We start from the raw sequence: 20,966 nt of genomic DNA, 5'->3' as shown, positions 1-20,966 counted from the left end.
TGGATTTATGACCAAATCAAGTCACAAACAGACTCCTGATCTCCCCTGTGCTTGTAAATTGAGGACCCAGTGTACATGCAGCAGCAAACGTTCATTGTTGGAACTTGTGATGATGTCACCATAATCTATACTTCTCGTGGATGTCCTTGTTCTGATGTTGCTTTAAAGGAGAGAAGACAATGCTTGCAGTGCGGACATTTGTAATGGAACTGGATAGATGATGCAATTCCCTTTGGCAATGGCGTAATTGAAGCCTTAGCTGCCATGTACTGAGTGCATCTTTGTTTAATAATTGATCACAATGGAGTAATCCTAGGACTTAATGGATGCTGTGACTCAGACTCTTCCTGTTTTGAGTAACATCTTCCATGGAGGTGGCTTTTCTGTAGGTGTGGGAGGCTCTTATGAAAAGCTGTCTGCAAGTGTGAGTCTAAAAGGAAGGTGTAAAGATGAGGGACACTGACCTGAGTTCTTTGTCCTGCCCTATGTGATTTCAGCAGGATACCTCTTGCCTACAGTGTCATTGGTACATGTGACTGACCTGGGGCATAGAATGGGTCAAAGGATATGAGATCTAGTCCCAAGAATGCTATTCATTGTTCCTTTCAAGTGATACAGCCCTGTATTGTTTAATGACTGGGAAATGTGTGTTTTGCTGATGTATGGATGAGTGACCCAGTATAAGTAGTGTATCTAGCAGTGTAAGTCACCTTGGTGAATAAGGTGTGTGGGCTGATAACACTACATAGAGTTCGTTGGAAGTCGCTTTGGAGAAAAGCGTCTGCTAAATGAATAAATTTAAATGTTGACCATTTCCACACAGAATTCCTCCACGGCGCAGTACTGTACTGTACGAAAGACTGAATTCACATGTTGCTGTGTACTCTTGAAGTTGTTATTGAATTTCAATTTTAGCATATGAGTCATTGTTTTGATGGAATATTTCATGCCAGCATTGTGTCTGGTCAGTATTAAACCACGACAAAATTTACTAAGTGTTTGAGTATGTTTTCCCCCGCATACCCTGGAGGTGGAAATAAGGAGTGAGTCAAAGAGGGCTTTTGTGGTGATTCAGCACAGCAAGGTATGTGTGCTTCTGGACGTAGCCGCGGCCTCGTTGGCAGACGCTGCGGGAAAGTTCCCGGTCACGTAGCTAAGGAGACCGCTGCGTGGCACGGAAGTAAACTCGCATACGGCTGGCGAAGCAGAGTTTCACCCTTTAAGAGTAGATCTGTTCTGGCACACAGTTTCCCAGCGATAAATGGTAAGAGAATGACCCTCTCCCCCCTCTAGCCCAGTCATGTGAGGACGAAGTGTCTTGCGAACCCAAATTGGCAGCCAGGGGCTTAACTAGGGATATGTTTGGCTGCAAAAACCGTGACTCTTTGGACAAGTCTCGGATGTACCGTACGTAGAGAGGCAATTGCGTTTTTTTAGACTCGCTCCTGACTCAAGGAAAAAACATGGGAAAAAATATACAGCACTGTCTATAAATCATGATCTCAGGACTGGTGTTCAAGCAGGGAAACCAGTTATTTTTCACTCCAGCTCTCGCAGACAGTCGCGTAACAGCAGCTCCAGAACTGAAAGCATAGTACGAGAGAAAAATGCATTCCAGATTATTGTATTTATTTATCGAAGGCTTTGTTCTTTGATTTGGTACAGAAGGACTTTTTTTGGAAAAATGTCGGTGTTTCTAATTTGTCTTTTTTCATAATTTGCGGTCTAGAGGTAAGGTTTTTTTGAGACTTCATCACCTAGCTTTCTGTACGTTAAGTCAATAGAACTGACACGATATATTTTACATTCTGTCAGTCAAAGGTTAGGTCTGAAATTGAATCACTGGTCTTCAGCCCTGCTCTTGGCAGCTGTCCCTTGTTATCTGGTTTCTGTTGCAACCAAATTCTTAATTACTTTACTGTTAAAGCGTATGGCTGAAAGAGTTTATGATGCAAACCTTCTTCAACCACACACGTAGGCAGATGATTTAATACCGTTTTTCAGTCCTTTAACTGTCTTAGTTACAGCAAGTAATCGGAAGTGCACAGATAAACCGTTTCATGTAGTTTTATCTGTCCTGAAGCAAAACAGAGTAAGATGGCATTGAACCTTGTTGTAGGTTTCAGCCTGGCCACACCCATTCACCATATGAAGAATATTTTTGATTAACTTGTGGATAATGTGCTTGAGCAAAAAATCATGAGCAATTTTTATCGTGAGCAAAAAATTTAATTTTGTACGTAACAAATCTGTGAATAAAATCTACGGGAAGTCCAGCCACTGTCAAAGTAAACCCGTCCACTTCTTAAACTGGACACAACCCCAGTGAATCACACATTGTTTCGATTAACGTTTAACTGAGTCTTTGAAAAGCTAATTACAATATTTACGGTTCAGTGTTTATTAACTAAAAATGAAGTACTTCTACTTGACCTCCTATTTAGGAAACACCTTTTCCTGATTTGGGGGCATGGGGGCACGGTGGCACAGCAGGCTTGGCTGAGGCCTGCTCTCTGGTAGATGTGGGGTTCAAACCCTGCTTGGGGTGCCTTTGGATGGACTGGCGTCCCTTCCTGGGTGCGTCCCCTCCACCCTTGCGTCCTGTGTTGCTGGGTTAGGCTCCGGTTCCCCACAAGCGCCTTCAGACTGTGTATGCATGCTTTTCCTGATCTTATCATCTGAATACGATATGAAATACACCGAGCCCTGCAGGCGTTTTGTGCAGATTAGTGTTATTTGACTCACACTGCACATTTGATTAACAATCAAGCATAATCAGCTGGTACAAAACCTACATACAAAGCAAGAACACCAGGACAATTGTCGAAGACTCTGCATTAAAATGCATGACAGTCCAATCTGGGATGAAGCACATTGTATTTTGAAAAGAAAATGTAATGTTTCATCTCTGAAATGCAGACCTAAAACATAGTTGGATTAATCACTGAGAGGAAACTTGTAAACCGCAATGACTCATATTGCTCACATCTTGCACAGTCGTTGCTCACTGCTCCGCTTTCAGCTGAGTGAGGAGGACCGCTGCGGAATATCCGAGTCGGGCTGGGATTTACTGTCTAGCGGCAACGCCTGGCTAAAGATAGTCCCAATGCAATGTTTCTGCCATTCTGGTCTCAGCAAGCCCTGCTTTTGCATTTTGCGCTTCGTTCGGATAGAAAGGTCCCATTATGATTTTACATGCCTCAGTTTTTCTAGTGCCTCTTTAGAATAACACTCAGGTTCGAGACTCCCTGTGACCAGGGGCATCTTAGTATCCATCATCTTCTCATAACAAGTCAAGTGGCTGTGACTTTTGACAATTTCAGAATATTTTTGTCCCTAAGGTTTTAGGTGATGTAATTTCTAGGTTTATGTTGAATGGTTGAGTTACTACCAGTGGCTCCGAAGCCACTTCGTTTATTGCACTGGGCATGTGGTGAGTGGGGATGAGGGTATCAAGTAAATTCATGTAAGAATTCTGTGGGCTTTTTGTTAGAGAGTGAAGTTAGGAGATAAATGAGCCACTGGGTCCAGCACCTGGTATAAGCCAGTTGGTCTATGTGTAAGACATTAAACTCTGCAGATTCTCACAAGACTGACCCCATTGCACCTGTCCAAAATAATGGGTTGTAGTGATGAGCAGCCTGGAAGACAGAGGTAAATGGAGGGAGAAGAACAAGAGGGAAGACGGGCAATACCTAAGAGCCTCCTTGAGCACTCAGTATCTTTCAGCCAGTAACTTTCCTTTCTCACCCACCCAACTGCCCATCAACCATCCCCCAGGCTTTATCCCACTCCTGCCCCCACCAACCCAGGAACATGATCATCTTACACGCCTCCTGCGTCTCTGTCCCCATCAGTCCAGGATTCCTGGGATACCTCCCCGCAGTGAGAAAAGCAGAGTGGCTGCTAGCCCTCTGATACTAGTACAAGATGGAGCCAGATGGGACGGAGCTCTGACTAGGAGGGCCTCCAGGCCTCTCCGCCACACGTGTCACCTTAGAGCCATGCATGTGGCAAGGATGTTCCTGCCGTAGCATTCCAGGCATCCTTTAGTGTTAGCATTAGTGTTTAGCCGTAGAAGTTAGCATCGTAGCAGCTATGCTGTAGGATTCTGGGGCATCATGATGCCCCCTTCTCTGGTGGACCTATAATGTCTAACGGTTACCGTACTCTGTCACAGCACCTCAACGACCTCAAGAAAGAGAACTTCAGCCTCAAACTGCGCATCTACTTTCTGGAAGAGCGGATTCAGCAGAAGTACGAGGAGAGCGGCGAAGATGTCCACAAGAGGGTGAGTGCTGTGCGTGCGGTTCAAGATAGGTTGGATGCAAGACATTATATTCCTGCGTTGTCCAGCGTACAGGTGTTACACTTTCAGGTTGAGTCAGGAGGGTTGGTATAATTGAGAGAGGTGGTGTAGTTGTTAGAGCTGGTGCCTTGCTCTAGAGAGACCGAAGTTTGAATTCCACCTCTCGTTGTTCTATGTTTGAGTAAAATCCTGAAATTAATTCAGCAAAAATTTCCCTGCTGTATAAATGGGTAATAATTGTAAGTCACTTTGGAGAAAAATGTCACCTACTTAGATAAATTTAATATTTGAATATGTTATTGAGTTAGTAGGATTCGTTGTCCAGAAAAAGTCTTATCATTGTCATCATTTGCATCAGTAAAAATTAATATTATTCTTATTTTCATACCAAATATTTTATAAAACTTTTTTTTTTAAATTTCGTTTTTATGAATATCAGTGAAAACTGATGCATGTACCTTTGAACATTTTAAAGTAATTCTTATTTAACAAAAACATTTTTTCTGATCTTTGGCAGCACATGCAATTAAAGCTGTTTTTAATGGAAAAATATATTTTGAAAATGCAAATGAAATGGTAAACAGAATTGTTTGGGATGATATGGTAATAAATACCTATTTCATTTTGCAGAATATGTCCACTTGAGAATGTAATGGATTAGGTCAATATGTTTGCTGCTGTTGATGTTAATGTGTGTGACAGCTGGTTCCATCTCCCACTGAACAGTGTGTCCTCGCGCTAATAACATGTCCGGGGGCTGCGGTGTGCTAAGGCGATTTCAGCTAAACGGATAGTCTCTGACTGTTCAACACTGAATGGATATATCACGTCAAAGTGATCGGTTTCTACCTTATAATTAGTTAATTGTGTTGTTTTTTTTTTTTGTTTTTACATCCTTACTGTTTTGGCCTTCTGAATCTTGACCACAGCAGCTATAATTTTAGGATTTACAGATTAGGTAAGAGTTTATCATTTTCTTACAAAATACATCTCGTACATGGTTGTGAGTGCAGCTGTGGAGACAACATATGTTGAGTTCAACACGTTAGGTTTTTGCAATTTCATTGAGAAATGAAACATGACCCGCAGTGACGGCATCCGTATTGTCCGTTAGGAGACTGACGCATCCTCCAGCAATGACCTAAGGAGGGGTCAGGTGTGTACATTGCTGATGGTGGGGTCAGAATGATATTCTCAGCTGTGACCTCACCTCGGAGAACCGAATAAAAATTAGAGAAATGCTGCTGGTTTTTGTGTCGAATCGACACTCCCGGATTCAAAAGATTTCTGTGTTCAGCGACCCAGGTTTATATTACAATGTGCTCAACAGTGTCATTTCCTTTCCTGTGCTGATAGAGGGAGATTTTCTGGAGGTTTCATACTACTCACTGACTTTCTCTTCATCTGTGCCCTTTGCTGCAACCTCACATGAGCTGTGTGTATTATCCTGGAATGGCAGTAATGTTATGGGGCTCTTAAGTGAGGCCGAGTTCATCTCTTGATCCCCGCAATTACGATGTTATTGAAAGTTTGACGCAACTCCAGTTGGACATCAGTGTTCCGCTTGGTGGTTGAATAAAGAGCAAGGGGTTGTGCGGCTTTACCCAGAGGACACGCTGACAGGCAGCTGCTATGCCTGATCCCCGAGAATAAGCTCATGTAGGAGAGCGGCGGCGGGAAGGTCCTCCGAGACCTCTCTGGCCACAGCCACTCTATCGGATGAAGGTTTTTGCCCTGCTGGATAAAGGACGGGTACAAAACTTCAAATCCCACCATGCGATGCCAGGCAGATCACAGCGCTTAAAGGTGTTCTCTGTGCCCTTGTGCAACCAGATGCCATATATTATCGACCAGGTTGACTGCCAGATTCTGATATTTTTAGCATGTCAGAATCACCTGTGAAAGGCTTTCATTCCACTAAGACAGAACGCATAATTCAGTGTTGTAGTTTTCTTAAACAATTTTAAAATACATTTAAGTCTTTTGTTTTGACTAAAGTCTTTTGAGCTGTAATGCTTAAGACATAGTTTTACCAAAATGATGTTTGATCTTTCCCTGCATATCCCGAATTTTAAAGAAAGTATTTAAATCAACGATAATTCAATATACAGTATATGCATACATACTGTCTGAAACCGCTTGTCCTGAGCGGGGTCGCAGCGAACCGGAGCCTAACCCAGCAACACAGGGCACAAAGCTGGAGGGGGAAGGAACACACCCAGGAGGGGACACCAGTCCATCACAAGGCACCCCAAGCAGGACTCGAACCCCAGACCTGCCAGAGAGCAGGACCCGGCTAAGCCCGCTGCATCACCGTTCCCCCCTACAGTCTGTAGAGTTGTTCATACATATGTATATAAACATTTAAAGATGCAATTTTTTTTACATTTTCCTATATAACTGTTGTATGGAGTTTGAATCAAATGTGTGCATATGTGGGGGTGTGGTGGTGCAGTGAGTTGGACCAGGTCCTGCTCTCCGGTGGGTCTGGGGTTCAAGTCCCGCTTGGGGTGCCTTGCGACAGACTGGCATCCCCTCCTGGGTGTGTCCCCTTCCCCCTCCGGCCTTACGCACTGTGTTGCCGGGTAGGCTCCGGTTCCCCGTGACCCCGTATGGGACAAGCGGTTCAGAAAGTGTGTGTGTGTGTGTGCATATGGAATGTTATTGTGCATTTGAAAATTTATTGATTTAGTGTACAGATTACTGTCATTCTAGATCTGTGTCCATATGGGTCTCTTTTTTGCTCACGATCATGTGTCTCTTTAGTGACGAAGCCTCCAGCCAATCACCTGTTGCTCCTCAACCTTTCAGCACAGGCCTGTTAAAAAAGTCTCAGTTGCTGGGTGGTCCAAAGGGGCGAAAACAGGGTGTGACCTGTTCTGTCTCTATTTTTAGGATAACTTAACTCTGAGGAAGTTCACACCTACAGTCTGCAAAACACTGAGCACCCGTGTTGATTATAATGTCTCAGCAACAGATAAATTTGTGATTGCATATTGTTCCTTGTATAATATATCTTTATTTTGTATTGCCACAGATGTTCTCAGTAGAGGCCTGAATATCATTACTCCTGTTAGGGCATCGCTGTGATTTCACGTTTAACTGGATCCCAAGATATTGTGAAAATAGTGTGAAATGCTTAATCTTACTTCACATGTATTCAGTTCTTAGTTTTGCGTCAGGCATGATCCACGTGTCCCGAAAGGTATAACGTTTAAGGTTGGGCAAGAGGTTTTCACTGCGTGTGCACGCTCCTGTGCCAGGAGGGTGTTGGTGAAGGATCGATATCGCTGCTGGGAATGGGACACCATGCAGATGGGACCTCTGTGCTGGGAGGAAAACAGCACGTAGAAATGCTTCTATAGCAATATCAGAGTCAACAAAATCCAGCAACCTCACCCAATCTAGCCCAGCCTGCAAAATAGAATGTGGGCAAAAGAAATTCCCCTATCTTGCAAACGTCATGCAGACATCTGCTTACACAGGTAAACAACAGAACACAGTTGCCCCCGAAAGGTCTCAGCCCGCATTCTTTCTGTCTAAATATAAAAGTGATGACACAAGTGGGAGATGCACCCTGTCGGTGTTAAGTGACACCCAGGCGACACCCCCACCCGCACTGAAGGTCAGCCAAGGGGCTGCCGCACACCCTTTGTTGGGTGAACCAGTGTCACGTCCTCCAAAGTGTTTTAATAATGGAATAATGGAATATTTTGGGCATGACACACCTTTCAAAACTGTATATACCTGTAAAGCTGTCACATGTGCTTTAAAAAACCATGATGTTCTTCATTGCATGTCTGGTGAAGGGGCTAATATTGTTCTCTCTTTCATATGCAGAACATCGAGTTGAAGGTGGAGGTGGAGAGCTTGAAGCAAGAGCTCCAGGACAAACAGTGTCATCTCGATAAGGCTCTGTAAGTTAAGATCGCTTCTGCATTTCAGTTTTTCCTGAGCGGTGAACCATTATTTGGAGCATTTTCGGATGTGTTTCAAAGATGTAAAGAAATAGAAGTTGATTAAAATGGAAGTTGGGAGGAACATAAATAGGCCTCTACATTTTGCTGTGTGTTACTCATTGAAAAAAATACTCCAAGGCCAGTTTAGCTCAGAATTTGGCTCATGACAACAGCAATTATTGCATAATACAGTAGTTGTGTAACTTGGCACACGTAAACATATTTATTGCTCACTCGCAATTAGGGCTTTTCTTATGTCAAGTGTTACTGACAGCCATACTACAAGACAGCATCTATGTAAGTGGTCAACAGCAGATGATTAGATCAGATTCCTGACGGTCCTGTTACACCGAACAGCTGCCGGAGGGCAGAATGCCAGTATTTGAACCCATACACTATGCTTGCCAGCAGTTAAAGGGCAGAGCTGACTCCCTCGGTAGCGCTGCACTGGGGAAGAGGAAAGCTGTGATTGGTGACTGCAGAAAGGAGGCATCCGAGTGATGGTGGACTTTCCGTTCGAGCGCTTTTCAAGGGCACATCTCTTCCAGCATTGCAGTTGTCCATGTAGCATGCTGATCATCCAGACATTGTGACCCCTCCACTCTTTCCATACTGTTTACAGTACATTATTATTTGCTTAGCGGATGCCTTTGATTACTCAAAGTGACTTAGGTTCCTTAGAGGGTTACCTGTGTTTGTACCTTAATATGTGATGAAGCAGATTTAATATGTCTGCTTTAGTGAACAATCCATTCCCTCTGATGGTTTGAACCCACAGCTTTCTGTTCACAAGACAACCTCAGCACCCCTGGCCGCTCTGGATGATTTTTAGCAATTGCTGTTTTCTTACTGTAAAGCCTTGCCATATTACTTACAGATATCTCAGAACAGCTGAAACAGGATGCACGTCCGCATCGTTTATCTCTAAGCAATCAACAATATTACTGGCACCAAACTGTAGCAATTAATTACTCTGTCTAATGACATTAAAAGCACTATAGGTTTACAGTAGTGACTACACACACACACATACCGCCTGAAGCCGTTCGTCCCAAGTGGGGGTCGTGGCGAGCCGGAGCCTAACCCAGCGACATAGGGAACAAGGCTGGGGGGGTGAAGGGACACACCCAGGACGGGATGCCAGTCCACCGCAGGGCACCCCAAGCAGGACTCGAACTCCAGACCCGCTGGAAAGCAGGCCCTGGCGAAACCCTCTGCACCACTGCACCCCCCGGTAGTGACTATACTCACAGGCAAATCAAGTGCAACACCCTGACTGAGATCCAGGTCAACATTTTGTTTCATTACTTTAAATGACTTTGCACACCCAGAAGAGTAAATATGGTACAGTGAATCAAAAATAAAATGGTCATGTGGAGTCCTTTTTGGATATAAGGGAGGTCATGATGTAACAAGTGCCTGAGCTTTTATATTTGGGTCAGGGTGCCCAGTTTAGCCAACCTCGTCATGTTGGATGGTGTTTACAGCATTCTCGAGGTTCGTTTTGGACAGCTGCAAGTAGCTGGGCTGCCGCTATCGTGGCTCCCTCCTGTTCCCAAGCAGTCCCACGACTCAGCAGCATCAGTGGGGATGCACCATCTTGCACTTAGGTCACCTTTCCAGGCTTCCAAATGGGGACTCGCCAGGGTGACGCCAGCCCCAGTCGGGGTCTCGTCTGAAATAAATGGAGTCCTGTTGAAAAAGCACGTCGCATTCTGAGCGGACGCTGGGGGCGGTCCGCTGAGGAGACGCAAATGCCGCAAATGCCGGCTGGTCTGGGTATCATACCTCCCCAGAGCCCCGTTTTTTGTCTTCTGTTGAGTGAATGAACTGATGGACGATGCTGACTAAAATCTCTACATTGCCCCATTATCCTCCAGGGCACGTTGGCCATATTTCCACTTTGTATATTATTCTTTTTTCCTTTCTACTCTTAAAAGAATTGATTCTTGCCAGATGGCTTTGTTTTCTGCAAAAACTAACAAAAGTAAGGCTACACACGTTAGCCCTTAGGGGGGTAAAATGTTGACCGTCATCCGCATCTCACTATAAACCGTCATTTTAAATTTATGGTTTCTACTTGTATAAGCTACAGCTTTACAGCTATAAGTAGCTGTAATATAGGATGTCAGTGGGCTTCACCGTGCAACCAGCAGCAGACCGACTGACATCACAGTCCTTTTATTTCTGAAGCGGAGACAGCCGGTGGACCACCAAGCAGACGCTGGAAAATAAATCTGGAGTATAGGACACCGCAACGGAAGCCAACACGGTACAGGTTATTTGTAGCCTGTGCAAGTGACCGGGTTTTGATAAACAACAAGGGACGTTGAAGGAATAAGACCAGGGTGGATCCACCTTAGTGAGCCTGTCATAAACAAACATGTATTATGGTGGAGGTTTGTCTGTCAGTGCTCACTATAGGTTTGCTTGTAGATACCCAAGTGATGACTGTGTTAATTCATCTGTTCTCTAATATACTGTATCATCATTGCGATAAACATATAATAATAATAAACACATATGTCATTTATCTGGTATTTGCTGAGGCCCAGACTAATGTGTGTTGTTGCTCAGGACATACAGTATACACACACACACACATTTTCAGAACCGCTCATCCCATACGGGGTCACGGGGAACCGGAGCCTACCCGGCAACACAGGGCGTAAGGCCGGAGGGGGAAGGGGACACACCCAGGACGGGACGCCAGTCCATCGCAAGGCACCCCAAGCGGGACTCGAACCCCAGACCCACCGGAGAGGAGGACTGTGGTCCAACCCACTGCGCCACCGCACCCCCTTTACATACAGTATATGTAACCATAAAACTTCTGTAGCTTGAAACTGACGTGTTAAATCTTAATTTCATAGCTTGCAATGATTCAAGCTGCGCTCCGTCCACATTCCTTTAAAGTACCTCGCTGTATAAATGGGTGAAAAATTGCAAGTCAGTTGTGCGAGCACAATATTGCAGGCCACCTTGGACGTGTGCATGAAATAAAGGAATAAATGCCCATGCTGTCACAGGACAACAGCGGAGAGCGTGAGCAGCCACAATGAGGCAGAGCTGCAGCGTCGATGTGAAGAGCAGCAGCAGGAAATCGATCACATGCAGGAGATCCTGGAAAGCAAGATCCAGCTCCTGCAGGAGGTACCTCGACCAACATCGTTATTGCTAAAAGTGGAACGGAAAGCTTCCGTGTGATACAGAGCCACTGAGGGCTGTTGTAAACCTTTTGACCTGGTCGAACTGTGCGTTATCTTAGGAGGCCAAGCTGGCACGCAATGAGGCGGCGAAGATGGCCACCCTCGTAGATTCCAGGTCCCTGCGCAGTCTGCCAGCGGACGCAAGTTCGAAAGAGAGCCCGGAGGAAAGAACACAGATGTCGCCCGGTGTTACGGGTAACGGGGACAGGTGAGACCATGAGGAATGTGGCCCATGGGGGTCCATGCTGCTTGGGACTGCGTTAGCCCAGTGAACACTGAGCCACGTCACCCTCTCATACCAGCAACAAGACAAGAGAACTTGAAAGCCGTAGTGCTGAACACAGTGGGTGATGGCGGGCATCTGTCCCTGCTGAGCTAAAGTTTTCCTCACCTTGAACTCTCCCTGATCTCCACAGAACGGTGGAGGACCTTACCCAAGCGCTGCGTGACAAGGAGGCTCGGGTTGCCGAGCTGGCGGATGAGGGGACGCTTCTGCGGCGGAAGACGAGTGAACTGGAGAGCCGAGTGCGGGAGCTCATGGCCGCTCTCCAAAAGAAGGAGCAGGATGCGGAGGTAACGCTGTGTGCCGTTGTGTTTTTTTTTACCTTGCCACATGCTGGTCCGGTCATTGTTTGCTCTTTTTTTAGCAATTTACTAAATAAGTCAAAGGAGGAGGGGTGAAGGACTTTGACTTGTTACCTATGCATTATCGTTCCCGAAGGGTCTCTTATTGTACCCCGATCAACAAACATTTAGTCTTATTCATTTTGCAAATGCTTTTCTACAAAGCACAGTACATCTCTGAGTAAACGAAAGTGCATTCCACAACAGAAGAAGAGTTACAGATGCTAGCACGCAAGCGTTGAAGCACAGTCAGCTCGTCCAATAACACTGTTTTTACTGGCGCACGTTACACGAGCAGCTGCATACAGAACTGATATGGAAAAAGATGATTGTGACTGATAGGTGCAATGTAAATTATGGAGAAGTGCTTAGATCAGGGGAAGATTAGTTCCAAATGGGCCAAGAGAAGGGGTATTGACGGATAAGAGTAAGGGATCTAGCACGGAGCCATGTGGAACACCAATGGAGAAACACTGAGGGGAATGAATCAAAGTATGTGTATCCCTGAAAAAAGTTTAAAAAATGAATAGACAATCTAGGAAACTATTGTGGGGGGGGTGGCGCAGTGGGTTTGGCCCCTGCCTGCTCCTTGGGGGGTCTGGGGTTCCAGTCCTGCTGGGGTTGCTTTGTGACAGACTTGTATCCTGTCCTGAGTGTGTCCCCTCCACCCTTATGCCCTGCATTGCTGGGTTAGGCTCGTGCTTGGGATAAGTGGCTTTAGCCAGTGTGTGCGTTAGAGGCTGCAGATATTGACAAATACCCCAGGTCTAAGTTATGGCAGCAGGTAGTACAGTGAGGTAATGGCCTTTGCGGCTCAAAGGTTGCTGGTACAACTCTCCAGAGGAAGTGTGCTTACTGTATCGAGTAATGAATATCAAGTAGAAATATACTGCAGAGATGTGTGAACTGTATCAGCTAAGCAAACAAAACGTGAATTGAAGTCGTCTATATTTTCTTAATCGGCAAAGCACGGTCCCTGGCATTTTATTGCTGCAGGGACAAATTTGTCAAATATGGTGGGATGTCCTTGTCCAAGTAAATCCTGCATCGGTATCCTTTCCCCTGCCGTCCTTCCAGGGTGAAATCGATGAGGACGAGCTGTGCACTCAGCAGGAATACAGGCGTGTGGGATCAGGTTCATAGCCTGGTAGCGCTGGGTACTGTACAGGATCCTCATCCATGGCTAGAGCCTGTCCTCTAGAGGAGCTGTGCAGAAGTGAATGGTAGCTGCTGTCAAAGTACATTAGGAAAAGTGAATTAATCCTGTTCTAAAGGGTTTTGCAGCAGTTAATATAACAATATAGATTATATTTCTCAAGTCATATTAATCAGTACAGTAGAGTATAGTGATATATTACTAATGTGATGTGTTTTCAGTGTTGTGTATTCAGTGACAGTATTTAGAGTCATCTGGACCGCAGAGCACACATGATCTGTATGTTTTACTAAACAGCTCTTCTGACATATTCCACATGAAATCTCTCTTTTAAACTAGGCTACATTTAGATGAAGCACATAATTTTAAAGTGGTATGTTGTATTTAAATAGTTTGTTATTTTTGGAAATCCTCTACTCTTCGGGTGTACTAGAAATGTTTGACATTCTATGAGTGCACAATTTATGATCCAAAAAGATAAATGTGATACCGTGTCTTCAAGTCTTCCCAAACGCAATGCGTTGGTTTTAATATAGAAAAAAAATTTTAGTTCCTGAAAGTGCAACACTGGACCTTCTGCTGGTTGTTGTAACTATTTTTTTTTTCCTCATAACTCATTTTGTGGTTAAAAATGCAATACTTGTGCACAGACCGGCCACTTCCCTGCATCCGCCGCCTTTGGGCCCCGTTGCTTTCCCTTTCAAATCAGCCTTTAGAAGCATGTAAATGTTCAGATCAGAGGTGCGAGCCGCTCGGATTTCTCATGCCGCCTGCTGTACCGACAGCCTCTAGAAAAAAACGAAGTGGATTTTTAAGATAAGCAAATTTCACGCGGCCAGAAACATATTTTAGAGGTATTTTGGCATAAGCTAAGATGCTGCTGCACTGGTATTATATCTGTTGGCATGTGGGTGTGTGAGTCTTAAGGGGGGGGTCACAGAGTTTCAGAGTTTCCGAGGTGCCGGCAGCCAAAACAGATCAAATCCTGCTGACCTTATGGTGCTAATACAGGACTGGAGATCAGAGCTCAGTGACACAGAGTTGCAAAAGGGTCTCCGGGCGGCAGCTGTATTTAAATAAGTCTCTTTGCCAGGCAGACAAATCCTTCATGCTGGAGGCTGGTTAAACTGGAACCAGCTGCTTTGTATTTTAAAAAGACTGAAAGACAGATAGGCTGATAAACTTTATTGATCCCGAAGGATACTGCAGAAATTGTCAACAGAATACACTGTCAATATTAAATTATACAAATCTGTTTAATAGCCATCCAGCGCTGCATAACTTGTGCAAGTCCATGAACATTTTATAGGAATGAAAGTTCAAAGAGCACCATTTGCTTGAGCAGCTCTGCTTTTGGTGAGTGTCAAGTTGACAAGATTAAGTTTAATTGCATTAGGAATAAAAGCACCGCAAGCCGAGCTAACGCGGCATTAAATTGTTTATTCTGCCTATATTTACTAAGAGCAGAAATCTAGAGGGGGAAATCTATTCTCTGTTTAATTTCTTTGGCCCCCCTCATGATTACGGATTTTGCAATTTCTTTAGGGCTCGGAAGAAATGTGCTGCGCTTTGGTGAGTAATTCACACTGATTAGAACAAATGGGCTTTTAATTAAAGCCCCCATTCCTGCACAAAGACAAACTGGCGCTCTCCGTTTCTCTCCCGTGGCCACCTAACAGCCGCAGTGAAAGATTTGGCCGTAGCACAGAGGAGTCTTATAAATCAGCCTTAACGCTAGAAAAACAAAGAAATCTTAACATGCTTAATCAACATAAACAAATGCTCACTCATGAAGAGAAATAGACTTCATTATGGTCGGGGATTAATGCCGAACCCCGGGGTGAACGTTGCCCTGGAGAAAATGGCTTTTGTGACAGATTGCTGACCGTGGCAGTTAGAATACAACCCAAATCCACTCGGCATGACCGAAATACTTCAGCGAAATAGTTTTTACAATAGCAAACAGTGCTCGGAGAACATTCTGTGACTTTGGAGTCACCAGCATTCCGGTCTGATGTTTCCCAAGCTATTTCCAGTCTTCCCACCGACAGCTGTGGGTTTTTTTATTATCAAAATACGGACGTGTCCTCGCTCCTTTTTAGACGCCTCCCTTATCTTTCTCTGCGTCTTGTTGCCACGGTGACCTCCCTGCTCCGAGATACCCTTTGTGAAGCGGCCTTCATTGCGTCCCTCTGTACACCATGTGATCTTTGAGACTCTCTGCCAGGCCCTGCTGCACTACGGGGATTTTTCTGCATTTGTTGTTTTTAATTTTCATTTATTCATTTCATGGTGTTTTACTCCCAACCAGGTTACAGTGATTGACCTACTTAGAGCATTTTTATTGTTTTAATTTAGGATAAGGTACTCGCTGTCCCTTTTCCCCATATATCTGTAGTACACGATGTTAGTGTTCATGGTGTGTTACATTAGTTGCTCATGCCCAGATACAACATTAATAATGCACTGTATGTTCACATAATTACTCCATGTTCACAGCATAAGAGGGACAGGAACCCCAGTCCTTTGAGTCCTTATAATCTATTAACATGTAACAATTAACTGAGATTTATAAATTATTGTGACAATCTGTTTTTCCTGGGAACAGGTTGCTAATGATGGAGTCCAAAGTGTTGAGGTCGAGGTGTTTGCGAAACTTCTGTTTTAAGTGTTACATAGAGACCCGGTGACTGGTAAGGGATAACAGTGAGGGACTTGACATAGAGAAGACCTGTGAAGGGGCTTCTCTGACGGGGACATGCAGGGACACTCCCTGCTGCTGGGGAAGGTGTTAAATAAATGGTGATGAGGAAAGGGGCCCTCTCCCCTCCTCCCTTTGTGCATCACTGTCATAGAAACTCTATTAATAGCATAAATACACTTACACTAGTATTAATAAGGCCTTAATGTCAATGAAGACAATGTAGCATCAAATATTTGTTTATAACACAACACAGCGCCGCTAACAGCAGTGTGTCCACGTGCTGCGCAGAGTGACGAAGAAAGTGTTCTTGGGAACATTTCATCACAATGGTCCTTGAGCAAAGTCATCGAAATGTTTGGGCCCAGTGTACCATGCCATGCGTTCCATGTCGGACACCGTGTGCATGTGAGATGCGTATGTTAAATGAAGGAATTCAAGTATCGCATTAAAAGGAAAGCTAGAAATATTCTAAATAATGCAGCGAGCTGTGTTACTGAGGATTGTCAGAGCATAAGAAGAATCACATCGGGGGGGGTGTGGTAGCGCTGCGGGTTTGTCTGGTGATGCTGTGTGGCAGGTCTGGGGTTCAAGTCCTGCTTGAGGTGCCTTGTGATGGACTGGCGTCCTGTCTGGGGTGTGTCCCCTCAGCCCCCTTGGCGATGCAGAAATGGATGACGCAGTCCCTCAACTTAACACTGATTTTTACTCTCCTGAACACTGTGTCCCCTCGCGTTGCTCACTTGCTATCATGGACTTGGCTGCAGTAACAGTACCGAAATTGAATTTTCCCACTCCTGCTCCTCCTTCCTACACAGAGCAGGTTTGTGCCGTGGGGCGGTTCGCAGCTCTTCAGCGCCGCACGGAACACTAGTATGCGCGTCATACAGATTTGAGCGGCGAAAAAAAGTCACCTGTCAGTGTGGTAAGAGTGCTTTGTACAACAGGGGTGGCCGGAGGGGTGGTCGAGCTTCAGTCAGGGGTGGCACTGGCCACCCACGGCCACCACGTAGCTACACCCCTGGATGGATGGATGGATATTTCAATCCTCTCACAATGGGAATTTGTCTAAATGGGCTGATCTCATCGAACGAATTATCCCTGCCTGCTATGCTAAGGATGAATAGCAATGGGAAAAACATCATCATCTGAAACCGCTTGTCCCATTCAGGGTCACGGGGAGCCGGAGCCTAACCCGGCAAGTCAGGGCGTAGGGCCGGAGGGGGAGGGGACACACCCAGGACAGAATGCCAGTCTGTCGCAAGGCACCCGAAGCGGGACTCGAACCCCAGACCCACTGGAGAGCAGGATATGGTCCAAGCCACTGTGCCCCCGCACCCCCCATAGTAAAAACACACACACACACACATTTTCAGAACCGCTTGTCCCATACGGGGTCACGGGGAACCGGAGCCTACCCGGCAACACAGGGCGTAAGGCCGGAGGGGGAGGGGACACACCCAGGACGGGACGCCAGTCCGTCGCAAGGTACCCCAAGCGGGACTCGAACCCCAGACCCACCGGACAGCAGGACTGCGGCCCAACCCACTGCGCCACCGCACCCCCATAGTAAAAACAGTTTATTACAAAAGTAAAATCAGCTAAATGAATAAGTGTAAATTTCACTCTTGCTGTAAATCACCCTGGACAAGCGGTGTCGTGTCGGACAAATAAAGGTAACAGGTAGGAGCGGAAGAGAAAGTACCTCCGACTCACTAGTTGAGTGTGTGTTGTGTTGAAGGCCGAGCTCGTGCCGAGAACACCCACACCCACACACACCCACACACACCCCCACACCCACACCCACACCTACCTACCTGGAGTGGAGACGCGGCGAGCGCATCATCGGCGCGATTCACCTGCCGGAGAGCCGGGCCGTCGTCGTCTCGCTTTCGCTGTCTAATCGTGATCTCTAACACACTTTCTTGTACAGTTCAGTTGTACCACTGCGAGGAGTGTTCTATTCGCGGAGCCGTACAAGCCCCGCTTAGACACGTCACGTGTCGGCCGTGTGTGTGTGTGTGTGTGTGTGTGTGTGTGTGTGTGTGTGTGTGTGTGTGTGTGTGTGTGTGCGCGCGCGCGCGCGCGCTGGTGGTTCGCTCTCTCCCGCGGCTCCAACCGCAGATCGCGATCCGGAGCGGCAGCGAGCAGCTCGGCGCTCTTTGCGTGTACATCCACAAGGACACGAAAGCGGGAGCCCGAGCTGTGGATGGATGCGGAAGGCGGAAGCCTTCGAGGACGTGCAAGGACACAAGCAGGCTACGCAGCCCGCGCCGGTACCGGTGCCGGTTCCGATCCGCCGGGTCCCCGCTGCCCATCTGCGCTCACAGCGTCACTGAACTAAGACGCCTTTTCGCCGCACGCCTCGTTCATCCTAATGTTCCGAGCAGTTCTGTGTTTTCCCACAGCAGGCTCTGGGTTCGTTATTTATTGCTTTTTTTTTTGTCTATATTTTTTGTACCTCTACTTGAACTTTTTGTCTCAGTCTCTTTTTTAACTGTTGTTGCTCAGCTTGCTCTTTTATTTCATTTTTTTGCTCGGTTCTGGAGGGCTTTGTAGTTTTTTTGCTTCTTTTTTTTTTTTGTACAGACCAGATCAGATCACATTACAGTGAGTTTTCCTGGACGAATACTACAACCCATTTCTGCCATCCTTGAGCTTTATTTCTTTTTGAATGCGGAAGGTGTCTGGAAACCCCTTGTTTAAGGTGACAGTTGAAATTGCCTTGCAAAAGTGATGCTTTTTTTTTTATTAAGATATATTCCGAGGTCTCGTATGTTTCACCACTGAATTCTGTTCGGAAACTGAAAAATACACGAGAGTTTGGATGAAGAACAGGATTGGACAAGAAATTTCTGATCGAGAATTGCCAGATAAACGTGCCGTCTGTACGCGGTGTCATTGTGTTCTGGGTCGGCTGAACCGCAGCGGGTGATGATGGACTCCAGGATGAAGGATGTGTGCCGGGTGTGTGGCGGGGAGCTGTGTGGGAACCAGCGCCGGTGGATATTCCACCCATCCTCCAGGCTCAGCCTGCAGGTGTTGCTGTCCCACGCTGTGGGGAGTGAGGTGGCCCGTGATGGACGCAGCGAGTTCACCTGCAGCAAGTGCTCCTTTACATTGGAGCGCCTGTACCGCTTCGACACGGTCATCGCTCGTGTCCAGGCACTTTCTGTGGAGCGGCTCCAGAAGCTGCTCCTGGACAAGGAAGGGTTGAGGCAACACGTTGCCAGCCTGTACAGCCGGAACAACAATTGTGGCCCCAGGGATGGGCCGGTTGAAGGTGGTGTTGACTGCCTGGTGGGCGTTGCCGATCCATCAAGCGCCAAGTATGGTGCTCTGCTCCAGGAGGACCTGGCCTACTCTGAATTTGAGTCCTGGGCAGGGCATGGGGAGCAGGAGCTAAAGTACTTTCATGGAGCCTCCAGAGTGGCAGAGGTCCCAGGCCACTGGCCCAGGAGGTGCCAGGGTTGTTCAGGCCTGCGCGTTGCCGACTCGGACTACGAAGCTGTTTGCAGAGTGCCCCGGAAGGCAGCCCGCAGCCTGTCCTGCGGACCGTCCACCCGCTCTTCAGCTGTCACATTGTACATCAGGGATGAGGTTCCTGCAGAAACCACTGTGCCAGAGGGCCGGTACATTGCTTTGGGCGATGACCAAATCCCAGGGGAGGGTAGTGCAGAACATGTGAGCCCCACCTGCTCCGCGGAGTCTCTGAATCCATCTACTGACCCAGCCCAGGCATCCGCTAAAGGAAGGGATCAGAAGAAGGCCCAGTTTTCTCAACGGGACCAACTGACTGAACAGAAGAGGACCACTGACCGTCCCAGCCAGGTGGAGGAGACCCTCAGCTTGGGCAAGCACCCAGCGTACATGCCTATCAAGAGCCTGCGGGGCAGCCGACTTCCAGTTTTGGTCAAACCCACATGTTCAGCGTCCACCTTTAAGAGCTGTTCCACCAGTGGAGGTTGTGAAGTCCCCTTCAGGCAGCAACACTTCCGGGCAGATCTGTCACTCCTGGAAGACCTGTGGCAGGATGTCTATATGGAGTACATCCCATTACGCCTCGGGGAGGTATTGCTCCTCGTCACGTCTCACCACCAGCTCTTCAAAAACCTGCTAAAGATAAATTAAGCAGAAAATAATGAACTCTGCAGAAGATCAATATATGTATTAGACACTGCTTTTCCATTTTAGGAAAAAAAAAGAGAGATTTTTGTGTCTTTTAGTCCACGCTGGTTGATAAACATGACTGTTAAGTCTTGAAATATAAATTTTAAAATGTAACAGGTTTGTGTAAATTCAACAGAGGTTGCTCATCATCATATGATTGGAGAGAAACTAGACATTTGGCTTTGGACTTAAATTAAAATTTAGATACACTTTTTCTTTACAGAGTAAAAAACATACTGAGTGAGGAAGTAGAAAGTCCACTGGAGATTTTCTAGTGCTGCCCTGATTATAATCACACCCTAGTTTGCCATCTCCAGGAGAATGACAGTCTCTTAGCATCCTCACGAGCATTGATTGCCATGACAACTGTTACCCCAGTGACAGTGCAATGCACTTCATCAAGTCGTGTCTAGCATCCCTAATCAAGCTGATATTTTATAGTCCTTCCTTTTACAGCTTGTAATTTGTACTGTAGTAATGCTCATTAAGCAACCCTTGGGTACAGCTCTAGTTATGGGCTATTGCTAACAGTGTAAAGCCTCTTCCGTACTTACATTTATTAATTAAGGTCACCATTATTACCTGCTTACAATCATTTACCCATTTATACAGCAGGGGTTTTTTTTTTTTTTTTTTTTTTTTTTTAAAAGAAGCTAGAATAGTTTCAGGGTAAGTACCTTGCTCAAGGGTACTATAGCCAGAGGTGGGGATCAAACCTGCACTCATTGGGTCTAAAGGCAGTAGCTCTAAGCACTACACTACCAGCCACCCCCACTCTTCTTTGTACCTGGTACAAACAACCCAAAATGACAGTCTACAAAGAGATTTCTTAGGTGAA

At 46.1% G+C, this 20,966-nt stretch overlaps 1 protein-coding gene across 7 annotated transcripts in view; it reads left to right on the top strand.

The window, feature by feature from the left end:
* LOC108935118 (myomegalin-like) overlaps nucleotides 1-20,966 on the top strand; it is a 69,291-nt gene that overhangs the window by 19,848 nt on the left and 28,477 nt on the right. For 6 of the 7 annotated variants that reach the window (XM_018753424.2, XM_018753428.2, XM_018753427.2 and 3 more), the window contains exon 1: nucleotides 18,566-20,029. In XM_018753424.2, coding sequence (XP_018608940.2) covers nucleotides 18,893-20,029 — 1,137 coding nt within the window. In that variant the 5' untranslated portion in view covers nucleotides 18,566-18,892. Of the gene's footprint in view, nucleotides 1-4,180; nucleotides 4,292-8,149; nucleotides 8,227-11,297; nucleotides 11,422-11,536; nucleotides 11,686-11,893; nucleotides 12,051-18,565; nucleotides 20,030-20,966 lie in introns of those variants that run through there. The other variant, XM_029250284.1, reaches the window with a different exon arrangement.

The sequence above is a fragment of the Scleropages formosus genome, chromosome 3 (assembly GCF_900964775.1).
Source record: "Scleropages formosus chromosome 3, fSclFor1.1, whole genome shotgun sequence".
Lineage (NCBI taxonomy): Eukaryota > Metazoa > Chordata > Actinopteri > Osteoglossiformes > Osteoglossidae > Scleropages > Scleropages formosus.
Note: the sequence above shows the minus strand (reverse complement) of the source record. Positions and strands in the feature narration are given on the sequence as shown.